This window comes from Oenanthe melanoleuca, chromosome 4 (genome assembly GCF_029582105.1).
Source record: "Oenanthe melanoleuca isolate GR-GAL-2019-014 chromosome 4, OMel1.0, whole genome shotgun sequence".
NCBI classification, from domain to species: domain Eukaryota; kingdom Metazoa; phylum Chordata; class Aves; order Passeriformes; family Muscicapidae; genus Oenanthe; species Oenanthe melanoleuca.
The window spans coordinates 9832752-9856207 of record NC_079337.1 but is presented as its reverse complement, the minus strand read 5'-3'; the positions used below and the strand labels follow the sequence as shown (position 1 = coordinate 9856207).

Genomic DNA, 23456 nt, shown 5'->3' with positions numbered 1-23456 from the left:
GGGGTGTCCCCAGCTTTGCAGCATTAATCCCCTCTCTATCTTCTGGTTACTTCAATATCCTTGAAGGTCACAAACTTAAGATCCCAGTTGTTCAATCTTTAGTTCCCTTTGGTTCTGTTTATTTATTTATTGTTAATTTTAGCAAACTTAAGGTTTCAATTATTTAAGGATCACAGTAAGAATCTGTGAAGAAAACTAGTGCTGGCTAAAAGCAGGCATTGCTCGCAATTAATTAAAAATTAATTAAGAAACATACGACTTTCAACAGTTCAATACTGTTTTCTTCAAACAATTTTGATTTTCGCTGGAGCACAGTTATTCAATTCTCTGATGTGCCACCATTCTCCTCTTAAATCTTTTTAGGGCCTTTTGAAAGGGGCACGCCAACATTTGTGTTCAGTGCAAAAGGCAGGTGTTAACTCGGCTTTAATAAATTATTTAAAGCGTTTTTATTTCGCGGCACGTATAAGCGTCAGGCTGAGTGTCCAGCTGTAGGGAAGGGTTTCGTCAGCTGGAGGTTGCAGGTTGGGAAGTTCCGCCCGCAGACGTGTGGGGCAGGGAGCCGGGCCGAGTCCCGCCCGCCATACCAGCGGAGCCCCCACCGGCGCCACTGCTGAGGGGCGCCCGGCGATTGGCTGAGGCACCCGCGCTGGGCGGGCCGGCAGCCGCGGACCGAGCCGCCATTGGCTGGAGCCGCAGGCCGGGCCCTGCGATTGGCGGAGATCGCTGTCCATCTCCCGCGCCCGCACACGCTCTGTGCCCCGCGGGTGGGCGGGGCCGGGCCGCGCGCGCTGCGCCCTGATTGGCCGGCGCGGCAGCGGCACGAGCTGCGGCACCTGCTCCCGCAGCGCCGGGAGCGGCGGGGGCGCTGTGCGCGTGCGCGGCCGGGGATGCGCCGGGACGAGCGGCCGGGCCCGGCTCCGGCTCCGGCTCCGGCTCCGGGTCCCGCCGCCGGTAACCGCCCGCCGCGGGCCGGGCAGCGCCGGGACCGCCGCCAGTAACCACCGCCGGCAACCGCCCGCCGCGGGCCGGGCAGCGCCGCCAGCACCGGTGACCGCCCGCCGTGGGAGGAGCGGCGTCGCGGTGCTTGGTAACCAGGCCGGGAGAAGCGGCGGCCGCCCAGCCCCGCGGGAGGTGCGTGTGGATGCCGTGCGGCGGGGCCGCCCCGCTCGCCTCAGCCCCGGCGGGCTCGCCCTCGCCGCACGCACGGACGGCGGGTGCTGAGGGTGGGAGTTGGGTGAAACCCGCGGGAGAGGGCTCGGGAGCTCGGGCCCTTCCTTGGAGGCCTCGCCAGTGGCCCTCGTTCTCCCTTCGAGGCATCCCGAAAAGCGGGAAGGTGTCGGGTGCTGATGGAACATCGCGTTTGACCCAAACGTCTATTTTTTTTTTTTTTTTAATTTTTTTTTTTTTAAATTGGAAAATAAGGTCTTCTTGAAGGTTTTTAGTCGAGCTCGCTGTAGCAGCAAAATATCCCGAGGCACCTGCAGGAGTGCGGTATTGCGGCTGGAATAACTGCTGAATTTCACATTCGGCATCCATTCCAGCATCTTGACATCTCAGGTAAAGGGAGAGAGTATTCACACCCAATAAAGGAAAAATTGGAAGTTACATAAGAATTGTTGCATGCTTTTTCATGGAGCAGTTACAGCTCGATGTTGTCTTATGTGAGCTTGATGCCAGTGTAGCAGAATGAGGGAGGAATAGAGCAGCTCATGCTGATGGTGGAAGAAGGGGTGTGTGAAAAAATTCACCTCTTTTCGTGGCCCTGGATGGAATTGATATTTGGCCCTATGAAAAGCTCATGTGTTGATACTGGATGCAGGAGCTTTGGAGTGAGAATGGCTGTCTTATTCCCTTTGTGCTTGAGAATCCAGAACTCTGAGAGTTACATAGAAAAGGCATGACTGTTTTCAAAGTAAGGAAAAAAAAAAAAAAGTATTCTAAAAGATCCTGATCTCTTACTTAGTTCTGCAGCAAATGGAATAATGATGCCACTAACTTAATGGCATGTATACAGTATGCAGAAGACCATGGTTCAGAGGTACCAAAATTAACACATTTGTACTGTGCAATCCAAATCAAGTTATTCAGGTGGGAAGGGACACCAGGAGGTCTCTCCTGGCCTGCTGCAAGCCTGGACTGTTTTGGAAGAGCCCAAGGACTGAGACTAGGCAGCCTGTACCACTGCTCACCTGTCCTCATGGGGAAAAATATTCTAATATCCAGTCAGAATATGTTTTCAACTTATGCTGTTGTCTTTTATAAATACTAGTCTGTATCTCAGAAAAAGGAGCTTGTTACTTTAGGTGCAATATTCTGCTGGTGTTGCAGCACTGTTGCTGGTCCCTAGAGCATGCTTTGCAATATACTGCTGGCTTAAATGATGTGTAGCTGTGCTGTGGTTACCCATGGTAAAAAGCCACCAAGCTATGCAGAATGTATGTTTAAAGTTACAGGTCTGAACTGAGATACATTGACAAGACTGCTAGTAAATATAGTAAGAAAAGTTTCTCATAGGTCTTCATGTGTTAATTAGGAAAGTTCAGTTGGTTTTAAAGATGTGTGGAAAAAAAATACACCGTAAGATTAAATGTTCACCTGTGATAAACTCAATTACTTTAAATTTTCAGGGCAAGATTAAGTCCTAGAGCTGCTAAGGAGGTCTATGAATTAACAATATCTCTAGTTTTTAACTAAAATTTTACAAAAAGTCAAAGACAAAACACTAGTAAAATTTGCAGGTAACTTTTGAAATGTATCGCCTGAAAAAAGAGGGAACCACAAACTCACCGTTTTCAAGCAAGGTTGTAAAGTCTCACAAAAATGGTAGGGATTGTAGATTATAGGGGGAGAAAAAAAGAATGGCAATATGATTAATGTAGTTTTTGTGGAAAATAGGTATTAGTCCCAAAAAAGAGGCTTTTGATTATTTCTAGTATTGACATAGTGATAGTGTGTGAAGCACTTCTTTATGATAATGCTGTGTTTTGGCTTTAAATATAATCAATGCAGTTAATATTAAATTAATAGATCTTAAAAGAAATAAAGCTGATACTGTTTGATCTCTATATGTGTTCCTTGATAAAACTTTCAGGTGTAAAAAATGAATGATGAAATAATTATTTGTGCAGTTACAATGTTTGAATTGCTTACCAAATTTGATAAAACCAGGAAGAAAGAAAGAGGCTCAAACTTTCAATATAAGATAGCTTCTATAATTGCTGTGATATTTAGAGTTGTAGTGGTAAACAATTTAATCTCCAAGGAGTGCTGATGTAACTGCGAGGGTGGCTGCTTTCTCAGGTGCAAAAGGCACCTGAGCACCAGAGCATTTATTGTAACTAGTAGTGGCTACATGTAATACAAGTCTTGAAAATGTATTGCAATAGCAAAATAAATGAAATTAGTAAGAACCAAGTGATTAATACCTGTGCAGAGGTGTCTAGAATCTGTCTTCCTTCTGTTTCCAAATTCAGACAAAAATAATTTCAGAAAAAAACATTTTTTGCAAGACCTTTGATGAAACTTGCATGTACATTTTTTGACACTGGATACTCTCAACATAAAATTGGATTTGTATGTCTTACAGATGTGAAGAAAAAATACTGAGCAACAATTATTTTCATAGCAGATTAGATTGAGAGGCTGGGGCAGTTGTCTGCTATTGACATTCATACTTACACAGATTAAAGATTTTCAGATTTCTCTGAAATTATGAAAATATTTGCATTTAAACTCTTGCTCTACCTAACTTAAACTTGAAAATTACTGGATAGTAATTTTGAAACAGAAAATCATCTTATAATGATGATTCTGGAATCATCTTATACTTTCTTTTGGCACTTAGAGCTGGAGCCAGTGTACACTCTGCACTCATCTAAATGTAGTCATTGGAAATAGGGGCAAATACAGTTGCAATTCTGGCAGTGGATAATAATGCATTCTAAATCTATAGTTTTATTTTTCCTAATGAAAGGAATGATAATTATTGCTGCATTGTAGAAACTGATTCAATTTAATTACTTGTTCAGATTGTTTACATATGAGAAAAATAAAAGCAGTCTTGCTTACTTCTTAAAAAAGCATATATATTGCAGTCAGATTCTTGCTAGATTTGGAAAGGTAAAGGAACAGGCTACAGTCACTTTCCATAGGAAAACAGGAGGGAAAGGATAGTCTGAGTCAGGGCTCAGTAATATAAAAAAATTAAGAATGCAAATTAAGATAATTTTATAGCTACAACATTTTCTGATAGTTATTTCTCATTATTTTAATTGGGTTTTTTTCCTCTTTTAGATAAAGTCTGGTGTAAAATTGAAATAGTATTGATAATATCCTTGAAATTATATTTAAAATCTAAAACTTTCAATTCTTCAGATAACCAAGATGCATTTCCAGTGGGACTGGCTGTGCTTGGGTGTCCTTATAATGAGCTCAGTGACTGCAGGAATGGAAAATGAAGAAAATCTGGATGCAGATGTTGAAGTGGAGAATTTTGACAAGCAGTCCCAAGAAGCTGATGTTGACAGAGATAAATCTTCTATAGAGGTGAGATTACAGAAGTTTTTAGTTCAAGCTGCATACAATATATGATACAAGATGCATAGTTGTACCTAGAACAAGTTAATCTGATTTTGACAACTGAGTGGGTCTCAGATATAGCAGTCTAAGCTTTTCAGTTGCTATATCTGACATACAGGACAAGCTTAATGAATGAATCTCTTCTGCCCAGATGTAAAATCTCCTGCTTGTGGTTGATAGTCGTGCAAAAGGTTTTTCTTCAATCTAGATACAGAACCTGTTGTTGCAAGTCCTAACATGCCACTTCTAAAGAGGTAAATGGAAAGCACCTTGGTCTCACCAAGAGTTTGACTTTAGACCAGTTTCCTGACTTCATCAGTCACAGCTGCCTTTTGACACTGTCTTTATTACCCGAAAATTTGTATGCTATTCCTTAAAATAGATGTGGGCAATAGATGGGAAAACAGAAGAATGGAAAACATACAAAGGAGGAAACAGAGAGGAAGGAGATTTTGTACAAGTTCAGAAAAATTTTTTGACTTTTGTTTCACATAAGATGTAACAAAGCTTTAGTTATGAGCTTTGAAGAGAAGAAGCAACTTTTAAAATTCATGGATGTGAAATTGCTACCTGTGGGAGCGATGCACACAAGCTATTGAAATGTGGGTAAGGGAGAAGGTTTTATGCTGCTAGGTATTTCTAATGAACAAAGTCTGTTGGTTTGCCTGGGTAGATTACTTCTGGAGATATGAGAGTGCATTTCAAATGAAAAATTGTGATTTTTGTTGGGATGTGTTTCTGTACATATCTCTTAGGTTGTGTACGAGACTCCAAAGCCAACTGGGGAAGTGTATTTTACAGAAACCTTTGATGAAGGATTGTCTAGGTAAGTTTATGCCTTAAAATGATAAACTTTCAGCAGTTTAACTTACAGTGGCAGGACTTATTTTGTGTTCATTTTTCTGTACTATCTTTATAAAAATTATATTTATGGGGATTAGAATTGGGAAGGCTATTAGTGCTTGTTCCAAATACACCATAATGTTAAGGTGGACACTTAACATTTCAGATACATTACTTTTTTGTGTGTGTTTTAAGAAAGCTTTTAATAAACTCTGGATTTGTGGACATTAAGAAAAGTAATACAAAGATTTAGCCAGTTGGGTTTAACTAGCTGAGAGGTGAAGTGCCATTTGAGTAGCAAACCATTTCTTTTCACATTGTCTTAGGTATGTGTCAATGTTAAGTGCAAAAGCAGCACCTGTGATGACAGAAAAAATTATTAAATAGAAGAGGTGATAATGGTTTTTAAAAAACTAATCAAACAAACCACTGAAAACTTTAAGAGATTCAAAGATTTAATGGGGGTACTTGAATGATATAATTTATCCAAGTTTCTAGCTTTTTTGAGATCTGTTTAAAGATTAGTTTGTCTTCCTACTGAATCTTATGTTCAAAGTTTTAGCTACAATGTTTGGGATTTTTTGGTAAGGAGTAAGGAGTATGGAAGAAAGATTTATAAGAAAGTAAGCAGCATGCTGCCTTTCTTCCCTGAAGTGTGGAAGAGTACATATAAATTGGCTAGGTAAGAATAGAGTAGCTTTTTTGAGAATGGACCTTGAAAATCTTTCACATGACTTGTAGAGATGTTTTATCCTTACTGGTCTCTCTCCTGGTAGGCCATGGATCTAGTTTGCTATTTATACTGTGAAGCTTTTCCAGCATCTTTGTTAACAGTGGACAAATGTGACTGCAATTCAAACAGAAAAGATGAAGTATTCATCCCTAAATCACTCCATGCAGAGGATAGTTCAGAATGAATGAAAACAGTTCTTTTCAGAGTAAATTATTGGAACGTATTCTTGTGATACAATGAAGAGTTCAGCAGCACTGTTGACTTAAGATATTCCTGTGCATGGCTCCAGATAGAACCAGTGTATGTCCAGATGAGAGTGGACTGCCCTTTTCTATTTTTTCCTTTCCCAATGAACATTTGTGTGGAGACTCTGCGTATCTTTTGGTAACCTTAATAAGATAGCCAAGTTTGCCTTGCTCAATCGAGGGCATCAGGAGTGTGTTTGCCCTGTTGGATCTCCTGTGAGCACTACACTTGGAATCTTGAATTTGTCACTTACCATTCCCTTTTATCCTCTGCTATGCATGTGTACTGCTACTGTCAGATAAAGTTAAAATTCCTTTGGCTGATTTCTTTTTTCTTACCATATTGAAGGTATTAAACTTGAAATTTTCTGTGCATTTTTAAAATTATGTGCATGTTACATTCTGCCAAACTGAACTTGTATATAATACTGAAGTTTATTCAGAATTAAATAATTTGAGAATTTAATTACTTTAGACTTATAATTCTCTATTCATTTAATTTTTTAGGAAATATATTGAAATGCTTTATTAGACTACTCTCCTTTAATTTTCCTTTGCATGTTCTTTGAACCACACACAATTCCACCATACTGACTGAAAATCAGTATTGCAGATTCACAGACTAGAAGCAAAAGCTATTTTTCCTTTATTTGTTAAATAATCTAGCTTTGCATAGATAGATCAATGACCAGTACAATTTTTGTTTTAGGTGGGTGTTGTCTGTAACTCTGAAAGAAGATACAGATGATAACATTGCTAAATATGATGGTAAGCAGTTATAATATTTATCTCCACTACTTAGCTTGTGATGTTCTGTTACTTTTTGAGAAACAACTACTATTTCTTTGGGAAATAACACAGAACTTTGAATATCTAGATGGCATAGGTAAAAAATGCTAGTATCAGTATAGTGACTGTTATCCTGAAACTGAGATGTGAAATGTTGCTCAATTGGGTATATTAGTGTGAGGATAACTTTTTTTGTCATTCCAACAATGTATTGCCATGGTGATACCAGAATACCCTTTGACATCTGAATGTTTAATACTGCTTGTTTATGAGTCTTGTTTCTTTGGAACTGTCTTCTCTGAAATAATGTGAGAGAAATTTACCACTTCAATTTCAGTTGTTAAGCAGTTTTCTTAGGCATTGTGTTCCATTTTGCTCCATCTGTCCTACTGATACATGGATTGGTCTCTTGGTATAGCCTCTGAAACAAGAAAGTTAAAGCTACATGATTTTTTTTTAATAGTTTTTCAGATTGCCTGTGCTTGAATGTAGGGCTCTTCAATGGTTCTTGTACAATTTGGTCTTGGGGTAGGCAAAAACAAATTTGGAAAGCAACAATGAAAACATTGTACTGATGGTTTAATCATTGCAGTTTGCATTTGTGATTTCCTTGTCTAGAACTGGCTGCTTAAAATTTTGGCAGATGCGTGATCTGCAGCAGTAACTTTGCAACCTGAGTTTATTTCATTCAGGAGGGAGTGGGGAGAAAAGAAAAAGTTTCTACTGCAGCAGAGAAGAATTTACTACTGTTATTATGTCAAATGAAATGAATTAGGTTCATAGAAAGTGGTAAGCAAGCATAACTTGCAGAACAGAGTGGAACTAATGATTCTAAATGTAGTGGTTACCAAAAATAATTGGCAAAATTATGAAGTTGGAGAAGAGATAGCCACACAGATGAGATGCTTATGAGAAATGATGTCTCTCTGATTACTTGTCTTCATGTTAGATTAAAAATTGTCTTTAATGTCAGGACAGTCATATTTGCTTGAAGTCAGAAATTCAACATTTAAAAAAGTCTGTGATAAAGACACATTTTTGAACTGCTTTCCAATTCTTTTTTTCATCTTCTTGTTTTGCCTTGCATAATTATTTGGCCTTAGTATCCAGAAAGAAACACTATTGAAAAGGATGGAATTTTTCTCCTTCCTGTCTATTAGGCTAGAAGGAACTAGGAATTTGTTATTGACTTGCATATCTGCCCTTCCTTAACAACTTTGACTAATCACGCTTCAGCTGAATAAAAGTAAATCACTTTATGAAAGCAATTTATGAATCTTCTCTAAATTTCATGCTGAGGAACTCGTGACATTTTCTTCCTTTTTATATTGATACATGTGTTCAAGATTACAGAGAATTGTAGGAATAGGGAGTTTTGTGCTGTGTTCTTTCCTGGAAAAAAAACCCAATGAATCTTGTCCTGTTAATCTCTGAGAAAATGTAACTGCCCTTTTAGAAGAAATTTTGTTCTTTGGCTATTTGGCAGATGTGTATTCAACTGTATTTATCCCAAACTGGGAGAATGTATAAATATAAACACTTCTGTTTTCAAAGCTTTAGGCTTGCTTTGGGCCGAATCTGATATTTCTTGGAAAGACTTTGGGGAGGAGGAGGGAACTTCATCTATCCTGTGATTAGATTTGACTGTAGAGATTCTAATTCTGTGTAAGCAGAAAATAAGTAGTGATGCAGGTCTTTAGCTTTACACAGTGCTTTGTGACTAATATTTTTATGTGATGATGGTAGAAGTAAATCTAAAATCTGGAAAAATATTTTCTTCCTCTAGCCATTGTAGGATATCATAACCTAAAAGATACAGATCTACAGTATTTAAGTTTACTTACAAATTTTTGTAAATTTGAGAACAAGGAATACCATCTTTGACATCAGATGCCGTCATTCCTTCCTGCTTTGGCAACTAGTCTTTATTTGTTGCTAACTCTTTGCTTTCAACAAGGTGATTTCTTTACTTCAGACTGCATTTTTTCAAAGCCTTTGTGTGTGTGTGTGTGTGTGTTTTAGGAAGATGGGAAGTAGAAGAGCTGAAAGAGAATGCAGTGCCTGGAGACAAAGGATTAGTGTTAAAATCAGTGGCAAAGTATCATGCAATATCAGCAATGCTAACAAAAGCATTTGTTTTTGATGATAAACCTTTGATTGTTCAGTAAGTAATCTTTTAGATTTTTTACTTGATGTTTATTAGTAAGTTAAAACATTTTGCTTACATAGAAGTGTTTTGACAGTAGTAGGTAGTAATACACAGTGTCAATAGATTTGTAATTAGAACTGCAGATTAGCAGTTGATTTGTATTTTTCGGATACTTGGAATGTTTTTGTCACTTTCTCTTTGCCCAGATACGAAGTGAATTTTCAAAAAGGCATTGACTGTGGTGGTGCATATATTAAACTCCTCTCCAGTAGCAATGGCTTGAATCTGGTATGTCCTCTTGCTTAATATTTGCTGTCAGTTGCTCATTTCAGGAGCAGCTTGGTTCTCCATGGGTGGTGTCTGATGTCCAGGACAGAGGACTTGTGTATGTTTACCATGACTTTCTGTATTAATAGAAGCCATAGGATCTTAACTCCTAACTTGTGAAACAGTTTTTTACTGAACAGCACATGCGTGTTATTGTGTGTTCCAATACGGAAAACATGAATAGTTAAAAAATACTGACATAGCTCTGTAACTCAACATGCTCTGAAGGAGAATAACTATGTCTGATATTTTCAGAGTTGTTTGTTGCTGTTGCTTAATGTGGAGAGAAAAAGGTGCTGATAAAATACTGGATATTAAGATCCTGGGGTTTATGTTCATAGGAAAATAAAATTGTTATGAAGAACAGTGACTAGTTCCTTCCATCTTTCAGTGTAATGTTTGTAGAGGGAGAGAGATACTTGGGTGTTTTGATTTGTGACAGGCATTTCTACTTAAGGATAAAATCTAAACATATAAATGTATTCATCTTCCTTGAGGAGACTGAGAGTTAGGCCATTCCCTGAGAACAGAGAGCACCCAGCAACTCCAGAGGACTGTTGAGTTGCTTTCATGATTTACCCTACCACTTTTCATTTACCTTTTAGAAATAGATAGCTATGCTCTATGCCAAGAAAAAGTACCAAAAGTGATATAATAAAATGTCCAGTATATCACATGCTCAGCTTTCTTGCTTCTACAGGAATACTTTTATGACAAAACACCTTACACTATTATGTTTGGACCAGATAAATGTGGAGAAGATTACAAACTGCACTTTATCTTCAGACATAAGAATCCTAAAACTGGAGAATATGATGAAAAACATGCAGAACGTCCTGATGTAGACCTAAAAAAATTCTACTTGGACAAGAAGACGCATCTATATACTCTTGGTATTGTTTCATTTTTAAAAGTCAAATTCCAATTCTTAAATTCAAAAGGGGAGATTAAAAGTATGGCTTTGTCTGCTGAAGCTTTGCAATTGAGTCTTTGTTGGTAATAGCCTGTTAATTCAGAATGGTGGCTGCTTAATGATTTGGGTTAAATGGTTTAATGGCTGGGCTTTACTGCAGGACATAAAAACAGCTTTCAGATGCTACTGCTTAATATTCAGTACAGGAAAAAACATACCAGCTCTGACTAGCCTTTACTAATAGATGCCCTCAGTAATTATTATAATAAAACTATTTTTACTGGGAAAGATATTACAATGTACAACTGCCCAATATTCTAGGAAGGTGTCAGAATCCAGAGGAATTCAGTTAAATCTGTAGCATGCCACACACCACTCTTTCCCACATGTTGAGTTCTCACCAGCACCTGCACCTGAAGCAGTGTGCATGAGCAGATAGGTCAGCACAGACTCTGAAGAGAATGAGTATGGGCTGGTTTTAATTCATGTGATAACTCTTCTTGTACCAGAGAACTGTACAGAGAAATGAAAGTTTAGGTTAATTTTTACCCACTTTTTCTAACATCTGAGGAAGAATAACAGTCAGAGAATGGGCTAATCTGTGGCATGCTGCAAATCCAACCAAACTGACTGCACTTATGAACTTCCACTGGATAATGATAACAGAATGCATGTTCAGGTGCTGTGCCATGGGAAAATTTAGTGGTTTCTGAAATAGATTGCTGTAGTATGCCACAGCAAACTTATACTTTTAGATAGTAGGAATCTCATAATAAAGGTATGCATGCATTCCTGTATTTGGATTGTTTGTTGGAAATTATGAATCAAGGTACTTAAACTTGGGTTGCTTTTATTCTGTTATAATTGTTCAAGCAGACTCCATAGAGCTATGTGATTCCAGTGCATTTATTAGCTCTTTGTATTTTATCTAAAGGTGATATGGGGGCTTCATTTTTGTATTTATGGATATTTTAATAATGGATAATTTTAATGTTGAAAATTTCAGGCTGGAAAACCATCATTAGATAGTATCAAACTGTTAAAAGACTGTTACTCTGGTTTTCTTAACCTGTCTTTAGAAAACTGTCATAATAGTGAACTGTCATAAAAGTGAAATAATAATTATTACTTTTACTTAGTATTCTTCATTCTTTTAAATGGACAGTTGAATCTGCTGTTTAACCAATGAGCACATTTATAAGTGCTTATTAGAAATAGATGTGGATACTGAGTCTGACACTGCTCAGTTCTGTGACCTTGGCTTCTCAGTTACTCACACTTGCTAACATCCAGGAAATTCTCTTCAAATGTTTAAGCATTTGCAGTGTGGCCCTTGAGGGAAATGGCTGTTAGAGGTTAGAACCTCACAGAAAATGCAGCTTTGATCCTTCCACTATGCTACTGGTACAGTTCTTGTGTTCCCATGCTTTCAAGTGTGAGATTGTAATTTAATAGCAGAAATGCCTTTTGGGACAGAGATTATTTTTTCACTATCTGTGCTTTTGAAGTAAAAACACATAATTTTGGCCAAGTTGGTAGATCTCTTAGAATGTGTTTGGATGTGTTTCAGCAATTGAGTTTTTTTCCAAGGTTTGTCTTCGGTGGCCTAATGCTTGTCATAGATCCCCTCAAGGGCAATGTTTTGTGTCCAGATCCAGTGCCTGAGTGAGGAGTCTGTCTCCTCTGCTAGTGAGGATCCTGTTTGCTGTTATTTGACTAAGTCTGTGCTTATTTGATTGAATATATCAATAAAATTAAATGACTCCCTAATTTCTTCAATTTAGTGCTAAAACCAGATAATACATTTGAAATATTAATCGACCAAACAGTTGTCAGTAAAGGAAGTCTTCTTGAGAATATGATTCCTCCAGTAAATCCTCCCAAAGAAATAGAGGATCCTACTGATAAGAAGCCTGATGATTGGGATGAGAGACCAAAAATACCTGATCCAAATGCTGTCAAACCAGATGACTGGTAAGGAGAACATTTTCATTTCTACAATGTCTTTTACATACAGGTCATTTATTTGAAAGATTTGACTGGTTTTATTTTGGGGTTTGCTAATGTAATTTGGAATACTTTTCACTAAAAGCACTGAAATTTGAAAACATAATCGAGGTGGGTATAAAGATTTGGTCATGTTCTAAGGATACTAATAAAATCATTATTTGCTGATTTTGTAGCCTGCATGGTTGCAAGTAGTAACTAAGGTTGCTACATGTGAATAAGAAGGTTTTTTTTTTACCATATAGTCTTAATTTATAATGAATTTCTACTTCTGTGTAAACTACTGTTCTTATGGCAACTCAGGAAGAGTAGAGAAAACCTCAGTGGGAAGACCTGACTGACACCCGCCACTTGATACCAGCAATTTCTGGACTAAATAGTACTATAAAACAATGTAAATATGCTCCAGATATTTATAAGCAGATAATTATATGTGTAATGCTCATGATCAATGAGTCTAATCCTGCTGTGTTTTTGAAAATCATCCCTTTCATGCCAGTTGTAGTCCTCTGAACAGAACATTGGTCCAAAGTCAGGCTGCTGTATTTTCTAACATAAGTCTGTAATTGAAGGGATGAAGATGAACCTGCCAAAATAGAAGATCTTGATGCTGTTAAGCCTGAGGGGTGGCTTGATGATGAACCACAGTATGTTCCAGACCCTAATGCAAAAAAACCAAAGGACTGGTAAGTGCAGACTGTTAATGTGTTTTGTAGATAAGACTCTTCTCTTTAGTTGTGGAAATCAGTCCAAATCTCATTGTCTTTTGAGGCAGTAAGTTGGAATGTGTAAGGTATGGCCAAATATTTGTTGGTGTGTGGGACTGCTTCTACAAAAACATGAACTTGTCCTTGCCTTTTGTTTTCCAAAGATATATAAGTAAAACCAGAATATGAAGGTCCCCTTTGAAAGAATTCGCTACAGTTTAAGTTGGTAACTTTGAAATCATAATCTAAGTCTCAAAGGGATCTCAGCATTCTGGGTAGAAGTCTTTCAAGCTGTCTGCAGAGACAGGAATGTAATTGAAGTCAGCCATTCTGTGGTATTTATGAACATGTGACTTAAGAATTTACTGTTAGGTGAAATTCTGTGAGCTGGTCAGAATTCTGAGGTTGTTACAGCAATATACATGGACCCTAACTTCAGACTGCCTGAGTTTGACACCTGGCTGATTTTAAAGCAGTTGTTTGTAATTTTTTTTCTCTCTAGGGATGAAGAAATGGATGGGGAGTGGGAAGCCCCTCAGATCCCTAATGCAAAATGTGAGACTGCACCTGGTTGTGGAGAGTGGGTGCGTCCCATGAAGAATAACCCAAAGTATAAAGGAAAATGGAGAGCACCTATGATAGATAATCCTAACTATCAGGTAATAGCCAAATTGTTGGTCATTGCTAAAAGATACAGAGTTCAACAGAGCAACCAAGTCAAATATTATATTTACTTAGGCTTTTTTGCAGTATATCGATAGTTTAGAATGAGTCTGAGTACCCTCACTAATTTGAGATTTTTTATTTTTGCTTTTAATTTGCTTTTTTTTCCCCTTGAATTATACTAGGAAACAGTAATGCTTCCTGTATTAAAAAAACCTGACCTGTTTAAAGTTACCATTTGTACAATTTTCATTGGTACCATTTATTTTAGTATAGTCTTCAGAGTCGTATTCTGCATTGCATTAGGGTTTTAAATGTGAGTTTTTTGAATTAGTTTTTTTTTTAATATTAACAAATGAAGTCTTTCAGTAAGCAGATTGCCTTACTAGTTCAATTTTAGAGGAAGCATCAGTTTTGGGTAATTAAATTCCCCTTCTCCTTTCCAGATATAAGAGGTAATCAGCTGGATATTAAAGAGAGTTACTTTGTATTAGTTATGGCTGTGAAGTACTTGAATCTGATTTCTCTGAGGGTAAGATCCTAAGCAGGTTTGCAAACAAAATTTGGCTCTAATTTGCACAGGCATCATACAGCTGAATTTTCCTTCCCTAAATTTTTCTCTAACACTTCTGGTAAGAGTCAGTTATTACTGAGTTACTACTCAGTAAAGAAGAAAAAATTACTTATGGAGACCCATCTGCCAAATCCTACAGGCTATTTCCAGTTCTGTTTTAGATAGGTTAAACTCTATGGCTTGTCTTTTTAAATAAAAGTTCTTGTTAGTTTGAAATCTCTCATTCACAAGTTGCTCTTTTGATGAGCTACAGTTACTATGATTACATTTGTTTCCATTGACAGGGAATCTGGAGCCCTCGGAAAATACCAAACCCAGACTATTTTGAAGATCTTCACCCGTTCAAGATGACCACTGTCAGTGCTGTTGGTTTAGAACTCTGGTCTATGACGTCTGATATCTACTTTGATAACTTCATCATATGTTCAGAAAAAGAAGTAGCAGATCGCTGGGCAGCAGATAGCTGGGGCTTGAAGAAATTGGTAGCAAGTGCTAACGAGGTATAAACTTTACTATGTTCTAGAAAGTAGTGAGGAAGCTGTGGTGTTGGAAGAATTTTCTGTCAGTGCTGACAGAGTATTAATTTGTCTGCAATTCATAATTTTGCTGAGTAATTCTGATACTTGGTTTTCTGACTTGTAGTTTGGCTTTTTGCCTTTCCCAGATGAATATTTTCTTGAGGTTAAAAGGGTGCTGCATTTTACTTAAACATCTAGTGAGAAATTGACTTCCTGTGAAGCCTTCTGCTGTTCACATTGGTATTAGAAATTCAGTACCTGACAGCAAGTGAAAGAATGAAGGAGGCTGAGTTATTTATACTCAAAGACTTCCCCTCCTGCCCTTCACCCCCTATTTTCCCTTGTGGCTATATCCATGATATATAGTCTTTTGATGCTTCTCTCCCACGAGGAATGAACAGTCCAGTTTAATGTTTAATGATTTTAGGCCTTTGGCTGCTTAGGTGTGTGTTATGCAGCTCTGTAAACATTGCATGTATGTTTATAGATCTGCATCTGTTCTGTTTCTATGTGTGCATCCACATTTTGTTTGTGTACTGCCCTTTGACAGCCTTCCTCTCTCCTTCCCTGTGCTGTGGGATGGATCTGCTCTGCCATATGGGATCATGGGCCCCTCTAGTGGCTGCCTGCACTCCTGTTGCTGTTTAACACTGCTCTGTTCTCTTTGATTAAATGGCAACAGCAGGCTACAGTTGTGAATTGTGGCAAACGTGGCCAATTCCTTACAGCTGCTGTGTGTTTGAGTGAGCAAGTAGCAGCAGCACATCTGTCCATGCCATCAGGAAAACTGTCTCTCCACACAACCTTGCTCTTTTCCAAAATGTTTGGGTTTATGTCTGAACCTGTATCCATACCTGTACACACAATGGCAAAAATACTCCTTTGAGTCCCCTCGTTCCACTGTGCCTCTCAAATTTCCTTAGCTCCTGATGTACCTCTTACAGAGATGGCACTGACTACTGTGTAAGTCTTATTTAAGTGTTGAGAGGGATATAAATGCAATTCTTCTAATTTTTTTATTTTTTTAAAATACAGCCTGGTATGTTCAGTCAATTGATGACTGCTGCAGAAGAACATCCATGGCTCTGGGTTCTTTACGTCTTGACTTTAGCTCTCCCTGTTGGTCTAACTGTGTTGTTCTGCTGGCCAGGAAAGGTTAGTGAAATTTACTATATTTTTATTTGGTTTTATTCTTAATACTTTATTTGGAAACTCTTGAGCATCTGTGCAACGATATGGCCTTTTAATATGCCATTGGTATTATTTAGCTTACAGTGCCTGTTTAATTCTTAACTAGAGTTGAAGTATAAATAGATTTTTAATTTCTTGTAGAAATCAGATGAATGTATTGACTTCAAAAAGCCTGATGCATCTAAGCAAATTACAAAGGGAGAACTAAAAGAAGAGGCAGAGGAGTTTGAAGATGATGAACTAGAAGAGGAAAAAGAAAATGAAGATCCTGATGAAGATGGTAAGATGAGTAAGAGTGTGTCAGCTTGCAGTTTGGTTAAAGACATGAATAGAACTAGTTCGTGGATTGCATTGCCAATAATTACGACCTGTTATCTCAGACTATCTATGCCCTGAGCCTTTGTTCCTCTCTGAAAACTTCCAGTGAGTAGCATCCCATAGCTAAGTGCTCTGATAAATATAAACAGAAAGTAAGGCTCTACTCAGCATTTCTTCACTTTCAAGAAATGAACATGCTTCCAACACTTACTTACATGTTTGTAGACAGCAATACATATGTTATCCCTTCTAAATATTTCATATATTAAATTTTAATTATTCAGATATAAGTACCTGAAGCAGTTAAAGTCACTTTATTCTTTAAAATGTGTCTGGAATAGTTTTAAGTCTCTAATATAAATCTGCTTACACCTCTCTGCAAGAGTTATGCTATTCTGTTGGTCACTGATTTGAGTTATTCTTGTTAAAACCTGAAAATACATTAGGCTTGAAATCCTGAAGTCTGCAGCTTCTTTTATGTTGCTTTTTAGTAACCTATTCCACACCTTCAGAGGTGTGTCCTACTGCCCAGGGGAGAAATTAATGACGGGTTGAGCTGTACTTCGGCATCCAAGGATAAAATCATCACATGTTACTGTATCAAAGATTACTGGGTACTACTCAGCTATAGCTTTGAGGTGCTATTAGCATTTCCCTGTGTCTATATAATGAATAAAAACCAAAGCACCTAACTTACAATGCATTATTTTGACTTTGATGAGAAAATTTTTAGCTTTAGAACTCTGCAAGATTCTGCCTCTTATTTCACTCTTCCTTGGTGAGAACAAAGAAAGTGACAAGGGATTGGCATGGATAATTAGAGACATAGAAGACATGAATGTTTTGTGGGGTTTTTGTCTTGGTACTGACATCACTTTGTATTACTGACTGAAACTTGGAGGGTTTTGTCTGTCTTTGCACCATGTTCCATGAGTGTTGATGGCTTCTGTCTGTATGACTTAAAAGCTTACTCAGCATCAGCAGTTCCCAAGGCAGTACAGAATTGAGTACATATTTGGCACAGTGCTTGCCACACCAAACTTAGTCCATCTGCCTTGCTACTTCAGAGCCTTACCAAGGCACTTGATTATTCTGGTTATGCTGCATACATTCTTTACTTTAGCTTAAGTTGTAAATACATTATTTCAGTGTTGTATTTTCCTTTTGATCTTACTCTACCTTTTTCTCCTGAATTACAGACTGTTTTATTCTACCCAGTTTTGATGCAGATCATAGTTTGTACCTAATGTGCTGCTGTTGCAAGGCCGCCATTCCTCAATTCCAGTATTCTTCTGTTAAGTCAGTCAGCTAATTTATTTAATTACAACACATCACTTAATGAATAATACATTAAAATGTGTGTTTCAATGTTAGAAATAAGGCCCGGGCAATTGCAGAGGAACATTGTTCAGCTCCTACAGCTTTCTTAAATTGTACTTGGAACAGCTGTTCATGGTGTTGCAAAGGTAGGTTCTATTTTAGACCTTTACTTTTAGTTACTAAAAAGAACACAGCATAAAACTAACCTAGCTAGCTTTTGTATACCTATTCCAGGGTTTTCAAATAATTTCTAGGCTTCAGAGGGAAGGATTACACTTTGCTGTCGTATGGCTTCATGGTTTCTTGCTTTAAGAAGAACTGCTTAGCTTCCCTTAGCTTCCTGCCACCTTCTACACTTGCAGGTTGAAATCTTCCCTTTTTTTTCTATTGCTCTTTTGCCTCTTTTTATCTGTAAGCATTAGAGAATTTGTCTTCTGCCTCCTTTTCCTGATTCTTTTTGCTACAGAGAGAAGAGAAATGGAGGAGACAAAAAGAGAGTTTATAAAGGATAATACAATGAAGATGGGAAGGGAGGCTCCTGTTTCAGGTACTGGGGAAAGGAAGCAGTTTGGGCCAGGACTTGCAAGTGGGTCTCTCCTATCTGTTCTTCCCTCTGCTTCCTTATTGATGGTAGAATTTCAAGCTGGTGGATGCCTGGTTCCATCAGGTGCAGATGCAAGTTTCCTCTGAGATTTCTCCCTATGGTATACAGATACCATAAATCTGTCATAATATATTTAAGTCATAAATATATATGTCATAAATATTTTCCACTAGTATCTTTGTCTCCTTACGATTGTTATGGTTCCTTCCTAGTCATTACCTCCTCCTTTGTTTTTTTTGGAGTTGAAGGCAATGGGATTTGAGCTGTGGAATACTGAGTAACTTGAAATGCACATTGCATCATGGGCCCACTTGAGAAAAAGAAAGTGCAGCACAACAGCAAATTTTAGAAACACTTGGCGATTTCTTTAATACCAATGAGTGTGTTAAAGACAATGAGTTGCTGGCAGAGTACTTCTTGAAGGGCATTGTCCATGGGATTTACTGTTTTATTTTGTTCTATGTAAATTTTTGTTAATTTTAATTGTCTATTTGTCTGTTTTGTCTCCTTGCTTTCCTTGACCTCTAGAAGTAAAAGAAGGAAGTAAAAGAATGTTGCCACAAAATGGAATTTCAGGGGCACAGTCTGAACCTTATTTGTCAAGTTCTACATTTATTTATATGAGCTAATGCTTAAATTAAATTTAAAATAATAATTTTTAATAGTGTAGTTTTCCAGTTCTGAGTTATACAGCTTCTGATGTCTGAAGTATTTTTTCTTTGGGGTTTTTTCCCCTCTATTGAAATTCGTGATTTTGGGAGGAGCTGGATTTGCATAATTTATAATTTCCAATCTCTTTATTAGAATATGACCAAAGGTTTTGTGAATTTCTGCCAAGCTCTTCTATTGAGGGCTTATTTTTAGGACAGAGATCTTTGTCTACATCATGATCTTCATTATTTGGTCATATTTCTCCTTTTAGCAAGATACATAGTAGACATGAATCAGGTATATTGACAGATAACAAAACTAACTTCTTACTTTGTAACAATGAGTGAAACTGTGCTTGGCTCAGTTTATAGCTGTACTGCAGCCAGAGTTCTTAGTACTTCTACAGAAGTTTCAAATATTTTAATAAATTAGGTATTTCTAGGTTTTCATCACTGAGAATCAGGAGAGTCTTGTCTGATATGTGACTACATTCTAAATTTGCATGGATGCTTTTTTTTCAGTTTAACTCAGATGCAACAGTAAGAATTTGCTGTGGATACATATTTTTTATATTAGTTTTTGTTTTTTTTCTATTTTTTTCACACTTAAGTGGTGCTTATGAGATGTAGGTGTGACCTGACAAAGACAGAATTGAGCACTACTTCACTGCTGTTTTTAAATAAGCCACTGGCAGACTGTTAAGTTGCAAAACGCTGATGAATATCCTTTCTGTCAGACTTCTTGTTTACTCTTGATAGAAAACATTGTACAGGGTACTGGTAGTGCAGTAGTAGTGCAAGCTGGACATACTTTGAGTGAGCTAAGGGTAGTACAGTGCTTTTCTGAGTAGTTTCTGCATTGCAAAAATGCACAAGAAGGGTGGAAGTAATGAGCTGCTTATCCCTCAATCAAAACAGTATGTCAGAAGAATTCCCTGCTGAAAAGGGGAGTATCCTGAGGTGTCTCCCATGCTGGATGACTGATAACTGCATTATTGTACTTCCCCACCTGAATCAGAATTTAGTCAGATTTGGGATGCCTGAGTTGTCCCGTTTTGGACTCTGCTCTCAAAACTGTCCAATACAATAGCTAGTTTTAAAGTAAAGTAAATCAAGTCCTTTAAGTCTGTAACAAGTCTGAAGACAGCATGGGCTATTATGAAAAGTGGCAAAGTTGGAGCTGTTAAAAATGTTTATTAAATCTGGCAGTTATCACTTTCTACTAATTCATGAGAATTCTACTCTCTGTATCACAGAGATGTTTTTATGGGTTATTCTAAACAAGCAGTTCATTCTAGGCCTGAAATTGGCTTTTTCCTTTTAGTATGTCTGGATGTAGTGTATTTGTAATATAGTTCTGTTTACAAAGTAAAATTAACTTCTGCAGAAGTTGAAGGTGAAGGTGATGAAGATATTTATGATGATGAAGAAGAAAATGAAGTTCCAGATGAAGAAGAAAATGAAGTTCCAGATGCAAGTCAAGGTGATAGGTCAAATAAATCTGATTCAGAAGATGAGGTAAGTTTGCATTTTTCCTTGCTTTCTCCTTGCCACTGTCTGACATCATACTTCCAAGCCAAGTTACTTACAAGTGTTTTTCTTCTGTTGAGCCATAGAACAAATCCTGAAGTAGAAATATGCTTTCCTTTGAGTCTGATACCTCAAATGCTCTGCATAAATCAAGGGATAGTATAGAAATGATCAGGCAGCTCCCTAAATGAGAAATGTTTTTATAGGAGTATTGTTTTTAAGATTATTAAATTAATTGCAAGTCTTGAAAACTTGGATGATGCAGCAATTTGGTCGGTTTTCATTGTGCTTCTTAATTGATAGAACATGAGTTTCTAACTGAATAGCCTTTTCCTGAGACCTAGAAAAACCTAGTTTTTCAAATACATTTTGGGGGTTTTTATTCCAAAATAAGATTTTAAGCAAAAATGACAGTACTGTTTTTGAATACAGCATCTGCAGTTTCATTTTTCTTGTGCAGATGAATCCAGTCAGCCAGATACTCTTCAAAATTATCTTCATAAAGATCATTGTAGAATGGAATTTGTGCTTTTCTTGTTTGTCAACTACTCATTATTCCTTCATTTAGAAACTGGTAGTGCCTGAAACACTTTAGCTCCACCCATTGATCATCTTGTGCTTGTCACTCCCTAAATGAGTCACTTCCAGGTTAAGGGAGTTGTTTAATATAATGTTAACTCCTTTTCATGTAAAACTCTTCTAGGAAACTGTACCTTGCATGAGGTTTCAGCACTAAAAATCTTTATTTATTATTCTGTACTTTCTCTTGCTCCTGTAAGAAGTTTTGTTTTCCTTGTACATTTACCCAGGCATGCAGTATCTACTGAGCCCTACTAAGATTCACATGACTCCTTGTGAAAGCAGTAGCAAGCTCTGAGTGTGTCTGTGTCATGACAGTGTCATGACAGGCCATGGCTTGCTTTTCTCTGAGTGTTTTCAGCATGTAGGTGTTTCTGTTGTGAGGTGTCTGGAACACACTGTGTTCCCCATGTCCTCCCTCAGGTTGGGCCACATTCTGGCAGCTGTTCTTCCAAAGGATGTGCCTGCCATTAGGTGATGCAGGAAAGAGGAATCAATGCATGGTCTGAGAATTCCTGTGCCTAAACTGGGAACACCATATCTGATTTAAGGACAGTTACTATTTGTAGCTCTCCAAGGGGAACAGTTAAAATGTTTTAAATGCTTCTTACTTCAGAAGTGGAAATAAAAGGTGCACTTTAAGGATTAAGTCGCTAAATTAAATTCATTTAAAAGTCACTGCTTTTAAACCAGCAAAGACATGGGCAAAACCAAATTTCTGACATCAATTTAGACATACTATTCTCTTCCTTCTGAATCTAGAAATGAAAAGTCTTCTACCTACTTTATTAATCATTACATTAGTAGTGTGGGAAAAAAATGGCTTATCACTAAAGTACTGCATTTAGTGATAAAAGGACTGGGCAGTTCAGGAAGAGGAATAATGTAACATAGCAGTTTCAAAAATTAAAATAGCTGTAAAATGTTAATGCTGAATTTTTTTTTTTCCCAGAAGAAGGAAGAAGATGAAGGGATGGGAGATCGTCCACTGAAATCAGTGCGCAAAAGAAGAGTACGAAAGGACTGAGTTATGTCTAGCTGGTGTTTACAGGACTAGAGACAGTAACTTTTGGTGTGCCACTCCAGGGGGCCTGGCAAATTCCGGAGCTGTGATGGGAAAAGGGGGGGGGCTTATTGGTATTTAACCTCCTGTTTTAATTCTCTGACCTCTTTAACCATCCCAAACTTCCTAGGTTCCCTTTTTATAAGGATAAATGCTATCTGAAGAGTTAGCTGATATTTCAGATTCAAAATAAAAGGGAAATCACAAATTGACCAACTGATTTTTAGATAAAGATTCTTAAGATTTGAAGTTTCTTAGAAATTAGTATTAGTTGGAGATAAACTTACTCTAAATATTTTTTTAAATGAATGCGTTATAATACTGTTGTAGCTCTAGCACAAAATAAGCTGTTTACAGTTTCCAGCTTAAAGAAGATGGTAGTGTAGATGTAGCATCTATAGCAGTTCACATTGCTATGAGAAAAGGTATTTTTTTCTGTGCAGAGCTAAATGCAATAATTGTTTTTGTATGATGAATTTGTGCTAGCAACAATTTTTATTGTAAATTATTTATTTTAGTTTATCTTGTTACATGGGTGGTCACCTGTTCACTTTAGGCATTGGTTACAGTAATTTATTTTCAGGACATATATTTTGAAATAGAATACAAGTGGTAATTGATGTGACTTGTTTTACTCTTGAATGCAGGTATCAAATCTGCAGAAGTCATATACAAATGATTTTTTCAAACTTTTATAGTTTTCATGTTCCAAACCAGAGTGGTATAAACTGTTTATAGAATACTTGCTAAGTGTATATTGTCACCTAAAAATATTTATTAATTCTTGCTTAATATGAAATTTATTAATATAGATAAGAATTTTTGATGGATTAAGTTTTTTACAATGTGAGTAACTTGGGCATTCTCATAGTTTAAATAAACTGCTTATTGTAAAGAAACTTTGTTTCATTGAAGTCCAGCTGTATATTAATAAAATTTCAGTCACCAGAAACCTTTTGCTGCTTGGCACTAGTAGGATGTGTAAATGCCAGCAAAAGTAGTCATACATTACAAACCAAGTAGAAATACATTGGTTCATAAGGAATCTAACAGATTTTCTTGTGCCTGTCATAAAATTTGTCTGCTTTAAAAAGAAGTATTTTCACAGCACATTCCATGGAAGTCTCTCTAAGAAATGAATGCTTAACCCTA

At 37.3% G+C, this 23456-nt stretch overlaps 1 protein-coding gene across 4 annotated transcripts; it reads left to right on the top strand.

Annotated features, from left to right (window-relative positions):
- The first annotated feature begins 887 nt into the window (after positions 1-887).
- On the top strand, positions 888-23091 carry CLGN (calmegin). Of its 4 annotated transcripts, none has more exons than XM_056490052.1 (17): positions 998-1134; positions 1426-1560; positions 4378-4548; positions 5337-5407; positions 7112-7170; positions 9214-9355; positions 9547-9628; positions 10368-10560; positions 12365-12554; positions 13160-13273; positions 13797-13953; positions 14816-15031; positions 16085-16204; positions 16382-16520; positions 18345-18425; positions 20520-20650; positions 22194-23091. In XM_056490052.1, exons 3-17 carry the CDS (start codon positions 4387-4389, stop codon positions 22266-22268), a joined length of 1932 nt encoding a protein of 643 aa, XP_056346027.1. In that variant the 5' UTR covers positions 998-1134; positions 1426-1560; positions 4378-4386; the 3' UTR covers positions 22269-23091. The 4 variants fall into 4 exon arrangements, with proteins under 4 accessions (XP_056346030.1, XP_056346028.1, XP_056346027.1 ...); XM_056490054.1 differs by having other exon boundaries at positions 1070-1090; XM_056490055.1 differs by lacking the exon at positions 1426-1560 and having other exon boundaries at positions 888-1134; positions 22197-23091.
- Positions 23092-23456: the final 365 nt, after the last annotated feature.

Bases quoted from the DNA above. Each gene is read 5' to 3' on its own strand.
- CLGN (XM_056490053.1), top strand. From the start codon at position 4,387: ATGCATTTCCAGTGGGACTGGCTGTGCTTGGGTGTCCTTATAATGAGC. The intron at 9,356-9,546 runs GTAAGTAATCTT...CTCTTTGCCCAG, and splicing joins GATAAACCTTTGATTGTTCA to ATACGAAGTGAATTTTCAAA. The intron at 10,561-12,364 runs GTATTGTTTCAT...TCTTCAATTTAG, and splicing joins GACGCATCTATATACTCTTG to TGCTAAAACCAGATAATACA.